The sequence below is a fragment of the Malassezia japonica genome, chromosome 4 (genome assembly GCF_029542785.1).
Source record: "Malassezia japonica chromosome 4, complete sequence".
Taxonomy (NCBI): domain Eukaryota; kingdom Fungi; phylum Basidiomycota; class Malasseziomycetes; order Malasseziales; family Malasseziaceae; genus Malassezia; species Malassezia japonica.
This window is the reverse complement of record NC_083373.1, coordinates 670199-687204: the sequence shown is the minus strand read 5'-3', so window position 1 is coordinate 687204 and position 17006 is coordinate 670199. Positions and strand designations below refer to the sequence as shown.

Sequence of the window (17006 nt, the reverse complement as noted above, 5' to 3'; positions counted from 1 at the left end):
GGCGCGCGCGATCGGGCGATCGGGCTTCCTCCGTATGACCGTGGACCAAGTGCCGCTGTTGCACTCGCTCGACGCGATCTACGCTCCGTCTGCGCGCGCCAACGAAGAGGCGCGCTGGAATGACCTCCGTGCAAAGTTCCACGAGGTGTACCAGCGCCCGGCCGATTTTGTTGCGCGCGCGCCGGGGCGCGTGAACCTCATCGGAGAGTACGTCTTCGTATCTGACGCAGGCATGTCGACTTTGTAGGATACAGGTAGGCGGCGCCTCTCACGCAGCGTATTCCCGGCAGCGATCGACAAGGACATCCTGATGGCGACGGCCGTCGTGCCGGGCCAGCCGGGCGATGCACTCACCTTTACCCTGCACAACGTCGCGTCCCGCTTTGCCACGGCGTCGTTTACGTGCGACATTCATGACCCGTCCAGTGTGCAGCTCATGCACGAGGGCGACACGCGATGGGCAAACTATTTCAAGGTCGCACTCCAGGGGCTGCAGCCGCACCTCCCGAAAGAGGCCTTGGAAAAGGGCACGGGCCACATCTACGTGCTGGTCGACGGCAGCGTGCCGCCGGAAAGCAGCCTCAGCTCGAGTGCAGCGATGACGACGTGCAGCAGTATCGTGATCCTCACGGCGCTCGGCGCACGCGAGCACATCTCGCGCAAGGAGATGGCCGAAGTCGCGATCGAGAGCGAGCGCCTCGTCGGCGTCAACTCCGGGGGGATGGACCAGTCGGTCTCGGTCTTTGGTGTGCCGGATCACGCGATCTATGTGTCGTTTGTCCCGTCGCTGCACACCGAGCCGATCCGCCTGCCGGGCGGGGGGGACGAGGCGTTTGCGTTCGTCGTGACCAACACGCTCGTCGCCTCGGACAAAAAGGTGATGGGGCCCGTGCAGTACAACCTGCGTGTCGTCGAGACGCGCGTCGCTGCGCGTGTCCTCGAGCAGGCGCTCGGTGTGGATGCAAACCTCGCGTACCTGCGCCCCAGCTACCGCAACACGCTGCGGGCTGTCGCCGATGCGTACTACGCCAAGGACGGCGCGTGGGAGGCCATGCTGCGCCACGCCGACGTCAAGGACACGTACGATGCGTACGGAAAAGAGGCCGCACAGCTGCAGGGCATGCTGCGCCTCGTCGACCAGCATCTCGCCCAGGAAGGGCTTACCCGGGCGCAGGTCGAAGACGCGACCAAGCTCTCGGACCAGGCCTTTCACGACACGTTCCTCGCCGCATTTCCGGTGCGTGCCGACCAATTTTTCCTGCACAAGCGCGCGGCGCACGTCTATTCCGAGGCGCAGCGTGTCATTCAGTTTAGGGCATTGTGCGACAGCGCCAACGCTGCGCCGGCCACGGATGCCAACGGCGTCTACACGCAGCTCGGCGCGCTGATGAACGCGAGCCACGAGAGTTTGCGGACCCTGTACGACTGCAGCTGCCCTGAGCTGAACGCGGTCGTCGACATTGCGCGTGCGCACGGCTCGCTCGGCTCGCGCCTCACTGGCGCAGGCTGGGGCGGGTGCGCCGTGCACCTCGTACCCCGCACCAAGCTCGCAGCCGTCCTGTCAGCGCTCGAGAAAGAGTACTTCCGCGCCAAGTTCCCTGCACTGAGCGACGCACAGCTCGCGGACGCCTTGTTTGCGACCGAGCCGGCGCAGGGTGCATGCGTATGGACTGCGTAGAACTACAATACAATGGGACTACTGCCCCGTGATCGCTGCAATGATGGCCGCGACAGAGCAGCGGATGTCCTCGGGCGTCGTCGACCAGTTCGACACGGAAAAGCGCACCGCAGGCTGGTCAGACCAAAGCGTGCTGCCCACCCAGCAGATTCCGCTGCGTTGGACACGCTCGAGGACGGCAGTGGTCTCGGCGCCGTGTACGCGAAAGAGGACCTGGTTGAGCACGACCTCGTTGAGCACCTGCACCTGGGGGCACTCCGCGAGCTCGTTGGCGGCCATGCGCGCCAAGGCACAGCACCGGTCGACCAGATCGGCCATGCCGCGCCGGCCGAGCGTGCGGAGCACCGCGTACACTGGCAGCGCGCGCGCGCGCCGCGACGCCTCGGGCGTGACCGCCGACGGGTCGCGCGCGTCCACAGACAGGTATGAAGCGCTGGCAGTCATGGCCGCCATCGTGTCCGCGGGGTTGCGGACGACAGCAATGCCGCAGTCGTATGGCACATTGAGCCACTTGTGGCCGTCGATCGCCCACGAGTCGGCCCGCTCGATGCCAGCCACCAAGTTGCGGTGCGCTGGACTGGCCGCGGCCCATAGCCCAAACGCGCCGTCGACGTGCAGCCACGCCCGGTCGCGCGCACGGACTAAGTCGGTGATCGCAGGGAGGGGGTCGATCGACCCAGTGTTCACCTCGCCGGCCTGGGCACAGACGAGCACGGGGCCCTGGATCTCGGCGAGCGCCGCTTCTAGAGCCTCGGGGCGCATCCGCCCCTGGTCGTCACTAGTGATGCGCCGTGCGCGCTGGGAGCCGAACCCAAGCAGGCGCAGCGCCTGGACGACCGTGGCGTGCGCACGCTCGCCGATCAGCACCGTCGGAACCGGCGCTCCTGCCAGTCCGTCGGCCTCGACGTCCCAGCCCTCGCCGGCGAGCAGCGCATGCCGTGCCGCGGCGAGGCACGAAAAGTTGGCCATCTGGCCGCCCGTCACGAATGCCACCGACGCCCCGGACGGCAGGCCCAGGAGCTGCAGCACCCACTCGCCAGCAATGTTGTCCACGGCGGCAGACGCAGGCGACATGACCGACACCGCCGCATTCTGGTCGTACGTCGACGTGAGCCAGTCTGCAGCTAGGGCCACAGGCAGCGTCCCTCCAGTGACAAAGCCGAAGTACCTGGGCCCGCCCATTGCGACCAGGCCCGGCTCCATTTCGGCGGCGAGGCGGCGCAGGACCGTTGCGGGGTCGGCGCCCTGATCGGGCAGCGTCGTGTCCAGCCGGCCCCGCATTTCGTCGCGCGCAATCGGGACACCCACCGGCCGCTCAGGCAGCGAGCGCAGCCATGCTTCGGCTAGCTCGACGGCTTCGTGCAGGACGTGGGGCCGGGGGGGAGAGGACTGCGCACTTTCTGCCCCGTCTGCGTCTGTCCGTGCGTGGGATGATGCCTGCGACATGTTAAAGTCGGGCGTGCTGCGCTTGCGCCTTTCCAAAGAGCTCGGCAATGCAGTGCAAGCAAAGCGAGAGCGCAGGCGTACTGCTGGCTTATGTCATTTCATCGTCCTCTGTCCATCCGATAGATAGCATGTCTCTCCTCCATGTGGAGCAGTAGCCAATCACACGCAGACTACAAATTCGTATTTCGGTCCTGCATAAGCAAGCATGTGGAGCAAGATAGAGGCCAACGAGGGTGCCGAGCCAAGCACAATTCGTGGTTCCTTGCCAGTGACCAACGAGAAAAGATGCGTGCGTGGGACAGCGCGAATTATACAATTACGGAGTGTTGTACGACCATGCATTAGGGGGGTAGGCCATGGGCATCATTTGCATGGGCATGGGCTGCGGAACATAGGGGTAGGGGTAGTTTTGCATGGTCGGAGGGTATTGCATGGGCGGTGTCGTCATCGGGGTCATTGGCCCAGCATAGGCCATTCCATAGGGTGCATAGGACATTCCTTGAGGGAACGACATGACCGGTGCCGTGGGCCCATCCTGCAAGTCGAGGAGGTCGGCAAAAACGCCCAGTGGTGCTGCCCCCCCCTGTGGTAGTTTTGCGTCGGGCGCATTTTTGTGTGATGCAGGAACTGGCATCTCCGGGGTCGGGAGGGACTGCGACGGTGCCGAAAACGACGGCGACGGTGCCGATTGTGGTGTCGCACGTTCTTCGGCGTGTGTTTTGGTGACCAACCCAGGCGATGGCCTCGGTGGTTTTTCCACACTCAAGGGGCTGCGTGCAGGAGGGACTTGGTGCCTCGTTCCTGCATTGTCCGCCATCCGAGGCGTTGGCCGGACAAATTCTCGACGCTCGTATTTCCTTCGGATGTACAAATCGAGCTCGCCTCGTTCGCCGGGCTCGATGTCTGTGGGCGGCGGATGGCGCCGTGGATCAGGGAGATAGAATTGGTTGCTGCGCGTGTTCCCCACTGCGCGCATACGATCCACCTGGTCGCGCGACCATGGGTCGAGCGGAACCGACTTCACCTGGGAGATGTGCGGCCCCAAGCGGCGGTGCACGGTCGCGCATGACATGCACAAAAAGATCCCGAGCGTATAGCTCGCCCAGCGGGGCGAGTGCGCAAAGCAGTCTGCGCACTGCCGATTGCCCGGCTCCTGAAGCAGCTCGAGCACAATGCGGTGCTGCCGCTCTAGATGGGCTTGGCTATGCATCGCGAGCGAAGCCAAGCGCCCAGATGCATTGCCTGCTTATGTCATTTCATCACGCACTGCCCGTCGGATCGCGTGTCTGTCAGCTCATTTGTGCATCAGCCAATCACGACGCGCATATGTGAGTGGTCTATCGGTCCTGCATGAGAATGTGGGGCAAAGTGTGGTGGCGCCATAGGGCCATGCAATCAGATGATCAAACGGGGATTACGCGTATAAAATAAAGTAGGGGGGACTGCGAATGTCTCCGACAACCATGGCCGCCTCTCCCACTCCGATTCCGGAGCCGCGTAACCGCGGAAGCGACCCGCTGGACATCCCCAATCTGTCGGCGCATGCCTCTGCAGCGGGTGCGCGGTCCCCCCTCGCGTCCTGGACGGCCGGTTCGCTGGGACCTGGCCGTTCCCCGCCCAAGTACTTTACGCCGCACTCTGCCTCGATTGCCTCTCAATGGCAGCACGCACGCCAAAACAGTTTCAGCAAAACGACAGCCCAGGGTCGTGCCTCGCAGCCTCAGACGCCTGAAGTCGAAACGAACGCCGCTAGCGCACCTACGCATCGCTCGGGGCCGTGGCCGACGTTTTCTCGCTATGAGATTCCCAAGCCGCGCGAGCCGAGTAGTAACAATACGACCGGCACTCCGTTCACCTCCCTGTACCGCCAGCTGAGTAACTCGCGCCGTACGCCCCCGTCTCAGACGGCGTCTGCGGATGCGGCCGGGTTCAGCTCGAGCTTTGGAAGCAGCCTCTCGGAGTCGCCATCCACGCCACAGCCGATGCCCGAGCCGGAATACTCGTCGTCGCGCCGGTACGCCGAGCGCCTCGAGCATGTCGATGCGGACGGCATGTGGTCGCAACCCGTTTCCCTCAAACCCTCCCACACCCCCATCGCGGAGCCCAAGGAAGAGGTGCCGTCGTTCCGCCGGTCCCTCCAGCGGCACTTGTCGATCGACGGCAAGCGCAAGCCGAGTCCTATGAGCGAGCGCCTGTTGATGGGCCACCTGGACACCCAGTAAAACGTATCATGGCTTCCTCCTTCCCACTACCTACCCTCCCAACCTTGACGATAGAACAAGCATGCGCTGACATGGCGCCAAAATTGGTTCCCATGTAAATAGCCACCGATCACCTATGAAAACGCTTTGCAATAGAGTACATCGTCAGGGCGCCAGCGCAGGCGGCTGTGGCGTGTCGACCGACATGGCGGCCGGCTCTGCCTCCTGCTTCACCTCCTCGGTCGGGGGCGGAAGCGGGTTGCCGGACGACAAGGCCTCGAGCCGCGCCTGCGCGATCTTGTATTCGGCTTCGACACGGTCGAGCTGCTTCTTCATCTCGAGGCCGCCGGCGACCGCGCCCAGCAGCGTCTCCCACTTTTCGACGTTGGTCGCCGTCGGGTACACCAAGCGCGAGCCAATCGGTGGATGGAGCTCGGCAAGCGCCTGGATCGCACGCGTGTACTGGTTCGGGCGGAAGGTGAGCATACGCATCGAGCGCAGGTAGGCGCCGTGGTGCGCGTTGCTCTCCGCCTTGGTGTTCTGGGCGGTGTGCACCCCCGCGCCCGCCACAGGTGGCAGCGCCGAGGGCGTGCCGATCAGATTCGGATAAGGGGTGCGGAGCACATTGGGCGCATTGGGCGTAAAGCGAGTAATAAAGTGCTGCGCATCGAACAAGGCCTGTTTGGGGTCCGCCTTGGCCTTCCCAGTCGGGGTTCCTGCACCGCCGTCGGTCTTGCGGCGTTTCTTGGTATCCCCGTCGACCTCGGCCTGGCCCGGCGTCCAGAGCAGGCCGGCGCCCGTCGCGGCCACGGTGCGGTTCGTGCAGTTCGGCAGCGTCTCCCAGCCGCCGAGCAGGCGCAGGAGATCGTCGCGCTCCTTGGAGAACTTGGCCTCGTTCTGTTCGAGGCGCCGTGCCTCGACGTAGAGCGCCTCCTCTTCCGCGAGCTGCTCGGGCGTGCGCGTAAAGAGCTTTTCCACCGCCTTTTTCCGCTCCACTTCCTGGTTGCGGTCGTAGGCAAAGGTCTGGAGCTGTGCCTGGCGCGTCTCGAGGTCCTCGTTGCTGATGCGCTCGCGCAAGAGACGCCGGGCGATGGTATAGTAGCGCGACTTGAGGTCCTCGATGCTGCGCTCTTTGCCGGGCCACTCGTAGCGGTCGGCGATCACGATAAAGCGCAGGTCGTACGCCTCGCACATTTCCACCAAGTAGTCCGTCTCGTCCTTGGTCCAGTCGTCGTCGCGCAGGTGCTGGTTGTATTCTTCGGCAGAGTAGTGAAAGACGTGCGAGGCGGTGTTGAACGGCGTCCACTGCTCCTCGAGGCGCGCCTCGCTCTCATCCCCCTCATCTGTCGGCGCGAGGGGGCGCCAGTGGTGCAGCACGAGCCCATTCTGCGTCGGCTCAGCGATCGACTCGCTCTGCTGGGTATCGCTCCGCGACGGATTCCGAAACGGCGCCCAGGTCCACTTCCGCACCGCGGCCGCGTTCGACTTGCGCACAAACTTGGGCTGGAACGCATGCTGGCCGCTGTACCCCGAGTTCTCAATGCCCTCGAGCGTCGCCAGCGCGCCGTTCGGCCCCGAGCTCATGACCAGGCTGGGGGCATTGGGCCCCAGCAAAGCGTACAGCTCGCGCGACATGCCCTCTGGACGCTGCTTCGGTCGTGCATCGCCAGGAAGCGTAGGCGGAGCACGCACAGGCGCGCGGCTCGGGCCCGCATCGCCCGCCGGCCGGTTCGGCAGCGACAGAATATCGCGCACGTCGTTCGAGCTCATGCCGGTCGTGGAAACGATCCCCGCGCAAAGCGCACGTGATCTGCTAGGTCCGCGACGATGACCGGCGACGCTGTGTGGACGCCCGAGCGCTTCTATGCAGAGTACGAGGCGCCTGCAGGCTATGACGGCCACCTAGAGCAGGTGCGCACGTTCGTGGAGCGGCAGTGCAGGGAAAAACGGAAAGTCGTGCTGGTCACGGTAGGTCGTGCACACTGACCCCAGAGCGGCGGCACGACCGTGCCCTTGGAGCGCAATGTGTACGGTGCGACGCTAACGCAGTGTGCGGTACCTGGATAACTTTTCCGCAGGCACGCGCGGAGCCGCCTCGGCAGAGTACTTCCTCGCCGCGGGCTACGCGGTGATCTTTATGAGCAGGCAGCACAGCCAGTTTCCTTTTACGCGCCTCTACAGTCACACCACGAACCCTTTCTTTGACATTCTGCAGGAGCCAGAGACGAGCGATGCGGGCAGCGGTGCGACGGTGCAGGTGCAAGAGGACCAGGTCGGGGCGCTCCTCCCCGTTCTCCACGCGTACCACCAGGCGCGGCAGTCGGGGCGGCTGCTCACGGTGCCGTTTGTGACCGTGGTCGAGTACCTCTTTCTGCTGCGCGGCATCAGCGAGGCGATGGCGCCGCTGGGCTCTTATGCGATGCACTACCTCGCTGCGGCCGTCAGCGACTTTTTTATTCCCACCAACCGCATCTCGGAGCACAAGATCCAGTCCACAGACGGCGCCCTGCAGATTACCATGGACCCCGTGCCCAAGGTCCTCGCGAACCTCGTGCACGACTGGGTCCCCCATGCATACGTCGTGAGCTTCAAGCTGGAGACCGACGACTCTTTGATCATCCCCAAGGCAGAAAAGTCGCTCGAGCGCTACGGCCACCAGCTCGTGATCGGCAACGACCTCGCGCGCCGCAAGACAGAGGTCGTGCTGATCGAGCACGCGGCGCGGGCGGATGCCAGCGCGAAGGAGCGCTTTACCAACGAGTACATTCATCTGCCTAAGGATGCGCACGGGCGCGAGATCGAGCAAGATATCATTGCCGCACTCCAGGAGCGGCACAACCGCTGGATCGAGGCGCAAGGGCAATCATAGACTATAGGCTCTCCGGCCGGGTATCGTATCGCTTCGGCGATGCGGGGGGAGATTGCATAGCCGCCGCGTACTCGTCGCCAAGGCACCGATGCAGCAGCTGGTCCAGCGTCGCTTTGCACGCCTGCGACAGCTCCGACTCTTCGCGGCGCAGCGCCTGGACCTGCGAGAGCCACTGCTCGCGGGCGCGCATACCAGCGCGCAGCTTGGCTTTTTCGCCAAGGTAGCGCTGGAAGAGCGCCTGCCGCCCGTCTTCGTCCTGCGGCAACTCGCCTTCGTCGCTCGAGTCGGGGGCGGACGGTGAGCTGGCGTCGTGGCGCATGCGCTTGCGGCTCGGCGCCGAGGCGCGGCGCAGCACATGCTCGAGCTCGCGCGCCTCGTAGCTCGGCAGCTCGGCGCGCGCGCCGTGCACAAAGCGCTGCGCCGTGGCGAGCGTCGAGGCGCCGTTCGCCGCCGGGCGGTCCTCGGACGTGTCCAGCGACTCGTCGCCGGCCTGTTCGGCGCGGCGCGCGGCGGGTGCGCCGTGGGTATCGCGCGACTCGTCCGCGTCGCGTGCGCCTTGCGCGGCGCCGCCCTGCGGCGGCGTATTGTGCTGCACACGCATATGCTTGGCCAGCGCGTCGGAGCGCGTAAAGGACTTGTCGCACTCGGGGCGCGGGCACGTAAACGGCTTCTCGCCGGTGTGGCTGCGCAGGTGGCTCAGGAGCGCAAACCGCGACGTCTGGCTCTTGCCTTTTCGGGCGCATCCAGTCCATTCGCACGCGTACCGCGACTTGTGGATGCCGATGTGGACTGCGTTAGCAGAGATACATACAGGAATGCAGATGCTCAATAAAGGGTTGCAAGTCCGTAAACGTCTGCCCGCAGTCTTCCCACAGGCACTTGACTTCGGGCGCAGGCTCCGGCGTGCCGGTCGGCGGCGGCGGCGACGAGGCGAGCTTGCTCGCCGCGTCGTCGTCCGCGTCCACCGCGCCGTCCTCTGACCCAGAGTCGGACGTAGACACTTCGTCTATGTCGAGCGTGCGCGGCGCCATCGCGCCGTACGGCACGTCTAGGTACCCCTCCTCCTCCAGCCGGGACAAGGCCATGGAAGCGATCTGACTAAGCGACGAGGCGGTGGGCCGGGGTCGTGCGCCTTGCATGCCGCCGCCAGGGCACCCCCTGCGGGCTCGGGCGATTGGACTCTACAAAGAGGTGCGCTGCTTTGCTGACCCAGCTCCATCGTCTGGGCCGAGAGTATCCTGATCCCAACTACCACTTTATCCCCAAGCTCCGTGCGATGTTCCGCAGGAATGCGCACCTGACCGACCACGAGGAGGTGGAAAGCAAGCTGGCACTCGCCGAGTTTGTGCGCAAGGAAACCGAGAGTAGGTCGCGCATCTCACACAGCGCTCTATTCTCTGAAAAAGTATCGCACGCTGCGCAGGCGGTACGTGGAACGACTTACGCAGCTATATCGAGGACGAGTAGTAGCTACTTAGAGGCGCGGAACGAACTGGAGCATCTGGCCGCCGTCGATAGGGATCGCAGCTCCGGTGATGTGCGAGGCCGCGCGGCTCGCGAGGAAGAGCACGAGGCCGCCAATGTCCTCCGGCGTGCCGATGCGGCCGGTCGGCTGCACCCCCTCGAGGATCTCCTTGTTCTCGCCGAGACTCCACGAGGTCATGCGGCTGGGGAAGACGCCGGGGCAGATCGAGTTGACCAGCACAAACTTGTCCGCGAGCTCGTGCGCGAGCATGCGCGAAAGGTGCACCGACGCCGCCTTGGACGGCTGGTAGCTGTAGGTTCCCGTGCCGGGCTCGGACAGCGGGCCCGAGGCCGCGGGCGAGTAGGCAGCGACCGACGCAATGTTGATCACGCTCGCGTGGTGCGTGTTCGACTTCTCCTTCTCGAGCAGCGGGAGGAGCGCCACCGTCAGGTAGAACTGGCTCTTGACGTTCAGGTCAAACACCTTGTCCCAGCCCTTTTGCTCGGGGAAGTCGTCGCGCTTGCCACCCCAGGTCAGGCCGGAGTTGTTGATGAGAATGTCGAGGTTCTGCTCGCGCTGCTTCACGTTGTCGGCCAGCGCATCGCAGCCGGCCTTGGACGAAAGGTCGGCCTGGACGGGAATGCAGGCGGTACCGGCCTCCCACGGGCCCTCCTTCGGGGCGGCCTGGTTCAGCTGGTCCGCCGCACGCTGCAGCTCGTCAAACTTGCGCGAGGCAATATAGACTGGGTCAGCACAGGAACCTACCTCGGCAGCCGTTCTGCACAAGCGCCGCGGACATCACTGCGTTAGTCGCGCCACGTACTCTTGCCGAGGCCCGAGGCACCTCCAGTCACCACCGCGACCTTGCCGCTCACGCTGTTCAGCGTGGCAATACGCATGTCGGGCATCACTTCAGGGGCGGCGTCTTTCGGCATCGTGGTTTCGTTCCGGGCCGCCAAGCCGAAAGTGGAGAAATGCGGGGCGCCGCGTGGCGGGCGCGACGATGCCAGTGCCGGACTACTATGGTGTAGGTAGCTCGTCTGACACAGATCCTCGGCGTGAACCCGACGGCGACGCAGGACGAGATCAAAAAGGCGTACCAGCGCGAGTCGCTGCGCTCGCACCCGGACCGCTTCCCGAACGCGTCGCCGAGCGAGGCGCGCGAGCACACCAAGCGCTTCCAGAGCGTCGCGGATGCGTGTACGTGGCACTTCTTACGCAGACTATATCCTGTCTGATCCTGTGCGCCGTGGCGAGTACGACGAGGCGCGCATGGCCTCGCCGCCGGGCGGCTTTGACGAGAAGGACAGTGCGCAGGAAAGCGCCAACTTTTTCCGCTCCTTCTTTGGCACAGGCAGCGGGCGGGGCGCGCATACGCAGCCGCAGCCCGAGGCGCAGTTCGCCGAGGCATGGGAGGACATGCTCCGCCCCGAGGTCGAGCATGTGAGCCACCTGTGGCGCGTCGCCGGCTCGGTGTCGGGCGGCGTGATGGGCTTCATCATTGGCAACATTCCGGGTGCGCTCGGCGGTGGGCTGCTCGGCGGCAAGCTCGGCTCAATCCGCGATGCCAAGGGCAAGGCTGTCAGCGAAGTGTTTCTCAATCTACGGGCCGACCAGCGCACGCAGATCCTGCGTGAGCTGGCGATGAAGTTCCTCGGCGCGCTCTAGTGCGCCTCGCGCTCGAGCACCGGCAGGGGAATGCTCCAGTAGTTCGGCCAGACCAGCCGCTGCTGGATCGCGGCGCGCGTGCGTGTAAGTAGTAGTTCCTCGACTTTGGGCACATCTTGCAGCTTCTTCTTGGAGCCCATCACGCTCGCAATGTGCGCCTCGAGCACAAAGTCGGGCGCGAGCGACACGCGGATCTCTTGCGCGGCCGACTCGCCTTCGCGCGGCGTGATCTCGATGCCGATCGTGCCGGCGAGGCGCTCGATCCGGAAGCACATCGCGAGGGCCAACGAGCCGAAGCGGAACTGGGGGAAGTTGAGCAGGAGCTTGGTATCCAGCCCGAGGCTGATGGTGTCGACATAGTTAAAGTCCACCTCGAGACGCAGGCCGTGCGCGCGCTCCGACGGCCGGAAACGCGCATTGGTAAAGGCGGGGTATGCACACCCAAAGTCGATGTCGGTGACGGTGATCGTGTCCTGGGTGAGCAGCGCAACGTACCAGCACATTCATCGTGCGCCCGGCGGCCGCGCCGTTGAGCAGGCGCTCGACAAAGCGCTTGGCGGCCGCCTTCTCGCTCGTCTCCAGCGACGGAAGAGGCAGGTCCGTGTCGCGGTCAGGCACGCCGCGCGACGCATACAGAACACTCTCCCGGTAGCCAAACATGGCCTGAGCCACAATCAAGTTCAGCCAGTCGAGCGACTCGGGGCGGTGCGCCGCAAGATCGTACTGCGTCCGCTGCAGAATATCCGCCATGCGCGCCTCGAACGCCTGCTCGTACGGCACACGACTCACGTCCTTGCGCTTCGAGCGGGCATCCAGCGAGCTTTGCAGCGAGCGCGTGCGGGCCAGCAGGTCCGCACGCTGCTGCGCGAGTGACGCAGGCACATCAGCCACGAAAAAGTAGCGGAACAGAAAGACGAGGGCGACCAGCAGGACCAGTTGGCCCACGACGAATCCCTGCGCAAAGGTCAGCTGCCCGGGGGCCTGCGCAACAGTCATCGTTTCCGGCGCACGGGCGTGGTAATAGCGAATTTAGGCGAATTTCTCCACGCACCTTTGACGACCGCCGATGAGCGAGGAGCCAGGGCAGGGTACCGGCGCGCCTGACTGGGGCGTGCCTGTGCACCTAGACGTGCCACCGATGGAGTCTGCAGGACAGTCCTCCGCGCCAATCTCGCCGACACCGCCGCCGGGGCAGCTTCCCTACTCGCCGTCGCCGCAGCCGGCTGGCTTCTTTCCTGTGGAAGCGCGTGCGATTCCGCCGCACCTCGGCCTCGCGCTGAGCGAGGGGCCGTACGCGGACTCGCCCGCCTCGCCCGCAAGTGCAGGGAGTGCGCCCGAAGAGCGCAAGGCCGTGAGCCCTTCGCACGTCCTCCCCCCCAATTTTCGCGGTCCTATTCCACGCGAAGGCGACGCCGAGACCATCGCGCCGAGGCCGACGTGGATCCCGGCGTTTGAAGACGCCTCCCTCGGTCAGCTGCACAACTTTCCGCTGAACAAAAACGGCTGGCGCTACACTGCCGCCGGCCCCGCCGCCGAATGGCTGCCGACGACCGTCTACAAGACGCTGGAGCTGGCGCCAGAAGGCGTGCACTGGTCCTGGCAGGACCGCAGTGCATTTATGCGCATCAGCGACGATGCGATGGTCGTCGGCACCGACAAAGGCTACCGCAGTGTGCGGACCAACCTCGGCGTGCGCCATGGTGCATGGTACGTCGAGGTCGAGATTCTCGCGCCCGACGCGTCGAGCATGCCGTCCACGCCGATGCGCGACGGCCCCCATGCGCGCGTCGGTTTTGCGCGCCGCGAAGCGGGCCTCAATGCGCCGGTCGGCTGGGACGGGTACAGCTACGGCGTGCGCGACCAGAACGGCGCACGCGTCACTCTATCGCGTCCCAAGCCGTTTGGGCGTGCGTTTGGCCCCGGCGACGTAGTGGGCCTGTATATCCGCCTGCCGTCCGAATCGACCCCCCCGCCGAGCGGCACGGAGCACAGCATCCACCAGAATCGCGTTCCGATCCGGTACAAAGGCCAGCTCTATTTCGAGAGTCTCGAGTACCCTCCCTCGAAGGAGATGGAGGTACTCATGGACAGGAACCGGCGTGGTGAGACGCTGTGCAATGATGCCGACGGCGCGCCCAAGCCCGCCCCCCCTGGCAAGGCGGCTGACCGCGACGAGAAGCGCCCTGGCCAGGCGGGCCGTGCGAAGCGCGCTCCCCTGCGCGCCCTGCCCACGCTCTCGGGAAGCTGCATCGGGTTTACGGTGAATGGCGAGCCCCAAGGCATTGCCTTTACGGACCTGTATGACTTTCGTCCCCTCGCTGCTGCCGAGACCGCGCCGAAGAAGCGCGAGCGCAAACGCGGCGCGGATGGCGAAATTACCGCACACACCAGTGTCAGTGCGGTGCTACGCAGTCGGCTGAATGCGTACGACGACGGCTCCCTAGGCTACTACCCTATGGTCTCGTTGTATGGCGGTGCACGTGCGCGGCTCATTCCACGCGACTTTCGCTACCCCCCACCCCCCCACCTGGAGGATGTGCTTTGGAGCGCGAATGAGGCGCGTGGGGAGCCTACGCTCCATAAATCCCCAGCGCCGGCATGGCAGCCGTTTGCGGCGCGTTGGCGCGAGTGCGTCCAAGAATGGGAACGGCACGACCGCGCCGCGGACCGCGACGCGTCTAAAATCGTCGGCGCCAAGGAAGGGCCACATCTATCTAATTAACCAGACACGGTGCCAAGTATTCCCCCATGGTTGGCTGAACTTCTCTGTCAGGGTGACGCGTGCCTTATGCAAGAGATCAGCAGGACAACTTAACCGGCAGGAGGATCTGCAGCTGCTTGTATAAGCGGAACATGATTGGCCTATTATGCCTTTCTGAGGCCTTTTCGCCTAGTAACACCGGCCTACTGGGCCACAAAATGCGCATCCCGGCTGCATTATGCACTATATACCCATCCCGCAGGTTTTTTATCCACTTACGCCCAAGGTCAGGCATTTTACCGGCTTTCAGGACCGCGCCAAGGCACGCGCCACGGTGCTTGCCTTTGCAGAAATCGCGCGCGTCTGTCCTCTCACCGTCATCCCTTGTTTGTCCTGTCCACAGGGCTTTCCCTTCAACACCGTCTCCCATCATCCTCAACCCCTATCTGGGGCCCGTCTCTCTTTTCTAGATCACAATGGTCTTTTCTCCTGTCTTTAAGAGCTTTGTGCTTGCTGCGCTTACGCTGGCTGGTGTCGCTTCGGCCGCCAGCGGCAACTCGGTGAGCATTGTCGGCCACTCGGGTGTGAGTGCGCAGATGATGTTCCTCGGTGCCTCGGGCAAGGCCTACATCCTCGACAAGGTCGAGAACAACAAGGCCACCGTCAACGGCCACCCCGCCTGGGCCGTCGAGTACGACTACAACTCGAACAAGTACCGCGTCATGGATGTGCGCACCAACACCTTCTGCGCTGGTGGTGCCACCCTTGCCGACGGCCGCTGGCTCGTTACTGGTGGTAACAAGGCCGTTGGCCACGGCGGTGTCGATGCCAAGCCCGGCAACAAGCCCTACGACTCGTACAACGGTGGCCACGCCCTCCGTTTCCTTTCGCCCTGCTCGGACGAGTCGTGCGAGTGGGTCGACAAGAACTCGAACCAGCTCGAGAAGGAGCGCTGGTACCCCACCGTCGAGCCCCTCGGCGATGGTAGCGTTGCCATCATTGGTGGTATGCGCGATGGTGGCTACGTTCCCTCGAAGGGCTCGAACGAGCCTACCCTCGAGTACTACCCCCGCAAGGGCGACGGCAAGTCGGTGTACGTCGACTTCCTCGACCGCACCGTGCCTCTTTCGCTCTACCCGCACACGTTCCTGATGGGCAACGGTGAGCTGTTCATGCAGGCCAACCGCGAGGCCATCCTCTGGAACTGGAACCGCAACAGCGAGACCCGTCTGCCCAACATCCCCAAGGCCCCGCGTGTGTACCCCGCGAGCGGTGGTGCGGTGCTCCTTCCCCTGACCCCCAACAACAACTACCGCGAGACGGTGCTCTTCTGTGGTGGTATGGCCATGAACAACCGCCAGTGGGGTAATGAGGGCGGTCCCTCGGTGATGGTCACGGAGCGCGACGCGAGCCAGTCGTGCGAGCAGATCTCGCCCATGACCAGCAACCCCCAGTGGCAGTCGGTCGACGACGTGCCCGAGGCGCGCTCGATGGGCCAGTTCATCACCCTGCCCAACGGCAAGATCTGGTTCGGCAACGGTATCGCGACCGGTACCGCCGGCTACACCAACAACCCTAACGCTGCTGGTAAGCCCGTCGGTAACTCGTTCGGCGACAACCCCGTGCGCAACCACTACCTCTACGACCCGCACAAGCCCGCTGGTCAGCGCTGGTCGCACGTCGGCACGGCTCGCGTCGGCCGTCTCTACCACTCGTCGGCCACGCTGCTGCCCGACTCGTCGATTCTGATTGCCGGTTCGAACCCCAACATGGACTACACGGACAATGAGAAGTTCAACACCGAGTACCGCGTGGAGCGCTGGTACCCCGACTTTTACAACCAGGACCGTCCTTCGCGCAAGGACCTTCCGAGCCACTTCAAGTACGGTGGTAAGGGCTTCACCGTGCACCTCAACAACAACAACGAGGCCAGCAATGCCAAGGTCGTGCTGATCCGCACTGGTTTCTCGACCCACGCCATGAACATGGGTCAGCGCATGCTGGAACTGCGCGCCAAGGCTTCGGGCAGCGACCTGCACGTCGCGCAGATGCCTTCGAACCCCAACCTCTTCCCCCCGGGCCCTGCGCTGGCGTTTGTGGTCGTCAACGGTGTTCCCTCGCAGGGCAAGTTTGTCACCGTCGGCAACGGCCAGATTGGTGACCAGCCTACCCACCCGGACACCAACCTCTAAGCAGATCGTCATACTCGCGGTCGCCTGGATGCCACCGCTTACTTCTCCTATCTTCGATAGTTCCCATACTTGGATGGACCTTGGATTTTCGCACTATTTCGCAGCCTTGTCATCAATCACAATGTTCTTCTCCGTCAAGCCGCCCTCGGACTCGGGGGGGATGAGCTCAAAGGGCTTGGCACGCTGCACCAGCATCTTTTTCACGTCATCCACCACGTCGCCCTGGATGTGGATCTCGTCGATGCCGGGGTGCTGCACACTCTGCGTGACCGACGCGCCAGTCGCGAAGCGCGAGCTGAGACTGGGGTCAGTGGGGACACGTACCCTTTTGCGATCACCTTGAGCTGCGGAAGCGGAGGCGAAAAGAGGTGCAGGCCGTGGATACACGTAATGACCTTGCGCTTTGTCCGCGCGACACGCGACAGGACAATCTTGGAGGCCTGAGTAAGTAGCGACGACGTACCGCGAGCTGTGCACGCTCCTTTTCGGCCTTGGCCTCGGCCTTGCGCTCGCGCTTCGCACTATCGCGCTCCAGCGACTCGACCTGCTCGGTGGTGAGCGACTTGAGCTTGTCCGTGAGCGCCTCTTCAGAGTACAGCTGCGCAAAGAGAGCGGGGTCCTTGGCCTCCAGGTTCGCCTTGCACTTGGTCAATGACGAGCCATATTCGCAGTACTCGTACGGGAACGAGCAAATCTCGCAGTACTTGACCTCGCGCGCAGGCACGCTCTGCGGCGCCTCGGCGGAAGCTGCCTCGACTTCGCTCATCCTCACGGTCGCACGACGAG

At 64.3% G+C, this 17006-nt stretch overlaps 12 protein-coding genes across 12 annotated transcripts; 6 read left to right on the top strand and 6 right to left on the bottom strand.

Annotated features, from left to right (window-relative positions):
• Positions 1-34: 34 nt before the first annotated feature.
• GAL1 (galactokinase) lies at positions 35-1678 on the top strand (the record flags this gene model as incomplete). Its single annotated transcript, XM_060266664.1, has 2 exons — positions 35-207; positions 277-1678. The coding sequence occupies 2 exons, from the start codon at positions 35-37 to the stop codon at positions 1676-1678; spliced, it is 1575 nt and encodes a 524-aa protein (XP_060122647.1).
• Positions 1679-1696: 18 nt separating this feature from the next.
• On the bottom strand, positions 1697-3620 carry MJAP1_002730 (uncharacterized protein; the record flags this gene model as incomplete). Its single annotated transcript, XM_060266663.1, has 2 exons — positions 1697-3152; positions 3445-3620. The coding sequence occupies 2 exons, from the start codon at positions 3618-3620 to the stop codon at positions 1697-1699; spliced, it is 1632 nt and encodes a 543-aa protein (XP_060122646.1).
• Positions 3621-4587: 967 nt separating this feature from the next.
• On the top strand, positions 4588-5346 carry MJAP1_002729 (uncharacterized protein; the record flags this gene model as incomplete). The annotated part of the gene is made up of 1 exon (XM_060266662.1): positions 4588-5346. The coding sequence occupies one exon, from the start codon at positions 4588-4590 to the stop codon at positions 5344-5346; it is 759 nt and encodes a 252-aa protein (XP_060122645.1).
• A 144-nt stretch (positions 5347-5490) lies between these two features.
• Positions 5491-7095, bottom strand: SWC4 (swr complex subunit; the record flags this gene model as incomplete). Its single annotated transcript, XM_060266661.1, has 1 exon — positions 5491-7095. One exon carries the CDS (start codon positions 7093-7095, stop codon positions 5491-5493), a length of 1605 nt encoding a protein of 534 aa, XP_060122644.1.
• Positions 7096-7152: 57 nt separating this feature from the next.
• On the top strand, positions 7153-8194 carry CAB2 (phosphopantothenate--cysteine ligase (ATP); the record flags this gene model as incomplete). The annotated part of the gene is made up of 2 exons (XM_060266660.1): positions 7153-7244; positions 7375-8194. 2 exons carry the CDS (start codon positions 7153-7155, stop codon positions 8192-8194), a joined length of 912 nt encoding a protein of 303 aa, XP_060122643.1.
• A 1-nt stretch (position 8195) lies between these two features.
• Positions 8196-9225, bottom strand: MJAP1_002726 (uncharacterized protein; the record flags this gene model as incomplete). Its single annotated transcript, XM_060266659.1, has 2 exons — positions 8196-8983; positions 9006-9225. The coding sequence occupies 2 exons, from the start codon at positions 9223-9225 to the stop codon at positions 8196-8198; spliced, it is 1008 nt and encodes a 335-aa protein (XP_060122642.1).
• A 106-nt stretch (positions 9226-9331) lies between these two features.
• Positions 9332-9595, top strand: MJAP1_002725 (uncharacterized protein; the record flags this gene model as incomplete). Its single annotated transcript, XM_060266658.1, has 3 exons — positions 9332-9385; positions 9408-9539; positions 9581-9595. 3 exons carry the CDS (start codon positions 9332-9334, stop codon positions 9593-9595), a joined length of 201 nt encoding a protein of 66 aa, XP_060122641.1.
• Positions 9596-9668: 73 nt separating this feature from the next.
• Positions 9669-10594, bottom strand: MJAP1_002724 (uncharacterized protein; the record flags this gene model as incomplete). Its single annotated transcript, XM_060266657.1, has 3 exons — positions 9669-10402; positions 10425-10460; positions 10483-10594. The coding sequence occupies 3 exons, from the start codon at positions 10592-10594 to the stop codon at positions 9669-9671; spliced, it is 882 nt and encodes a 293-aa protein (XP_060122640.1).
• Positions 10595-11323: 729 nt separating this feature from the next.
• On the bottom strand, positions 11324-12323 carry MMM1 (ERMES complex subunit mmm1; the record flags this gene model as incomplete). The annotated part of the gene is made up of 2 exons (XM_060266656.1): positions 11324-11800; positions 11823-12323. 2 exons carry the CDS (start codon positions 12321-12323, stop codon positions 11324-11326), a joined length of 978 nt encoding a protein of 325 aa, XP_060122639.1.
• A 70-nt stretch (positions 12324-12393) lies between these two features.
• Positions 12394-14049, top strand: ASH2 (transcription factor, contains a PHD finger motif; the record flags this gene model as incomplete). Its single annotated transcript, XM_060266655.1, has 1 exon — positions 12394-14049. The coding sequence occupies one exon, from the start codon at positions 12394-12396 to the stop codon at positions 14047-14049; it is 1656 nt and encodes a 551-aa protein (XP_060122638.1).
• A 455-nt stretch (positions 14050-14504) lies between these two features.
• Positions 14505-16220, top strand: MJAP1_002721 ((methyl)glyoxal oxidase; the record flags this gene model as incomplete). The annotated part of the gene is made up of 1 exon (XM_060266654.1): positions 14505-16220. The coding sequence occupies one exon, from the start codon at positions 14505-14507 to the stop codon at positions 16218-16220; it is 1716 nt and encodes a 571-aa protein (XP_060122637.1).
• Positions 16221-16313: 93 nt separating this feature from the next.
• On the bottom strand, positions 16314-16986 carry TMA22 (Translation machinery-associated protein 22; the record flags this gene model as incomplete). The annotated part of the gene is made up of 3 exons (XM_060266653.1): positions 16314-16521; positions 16545-16660; positions 16684-16986. The coding sequence occupies 3 exons, from the start codon at positions 16984-16986 to the stop codon at positions 16314-16316; spliced, it is 627 nt and encodes a 208-aa protein (XP_060122636.1).
• Positions 16987-17006: the final 20 nt, after the last annotated feature.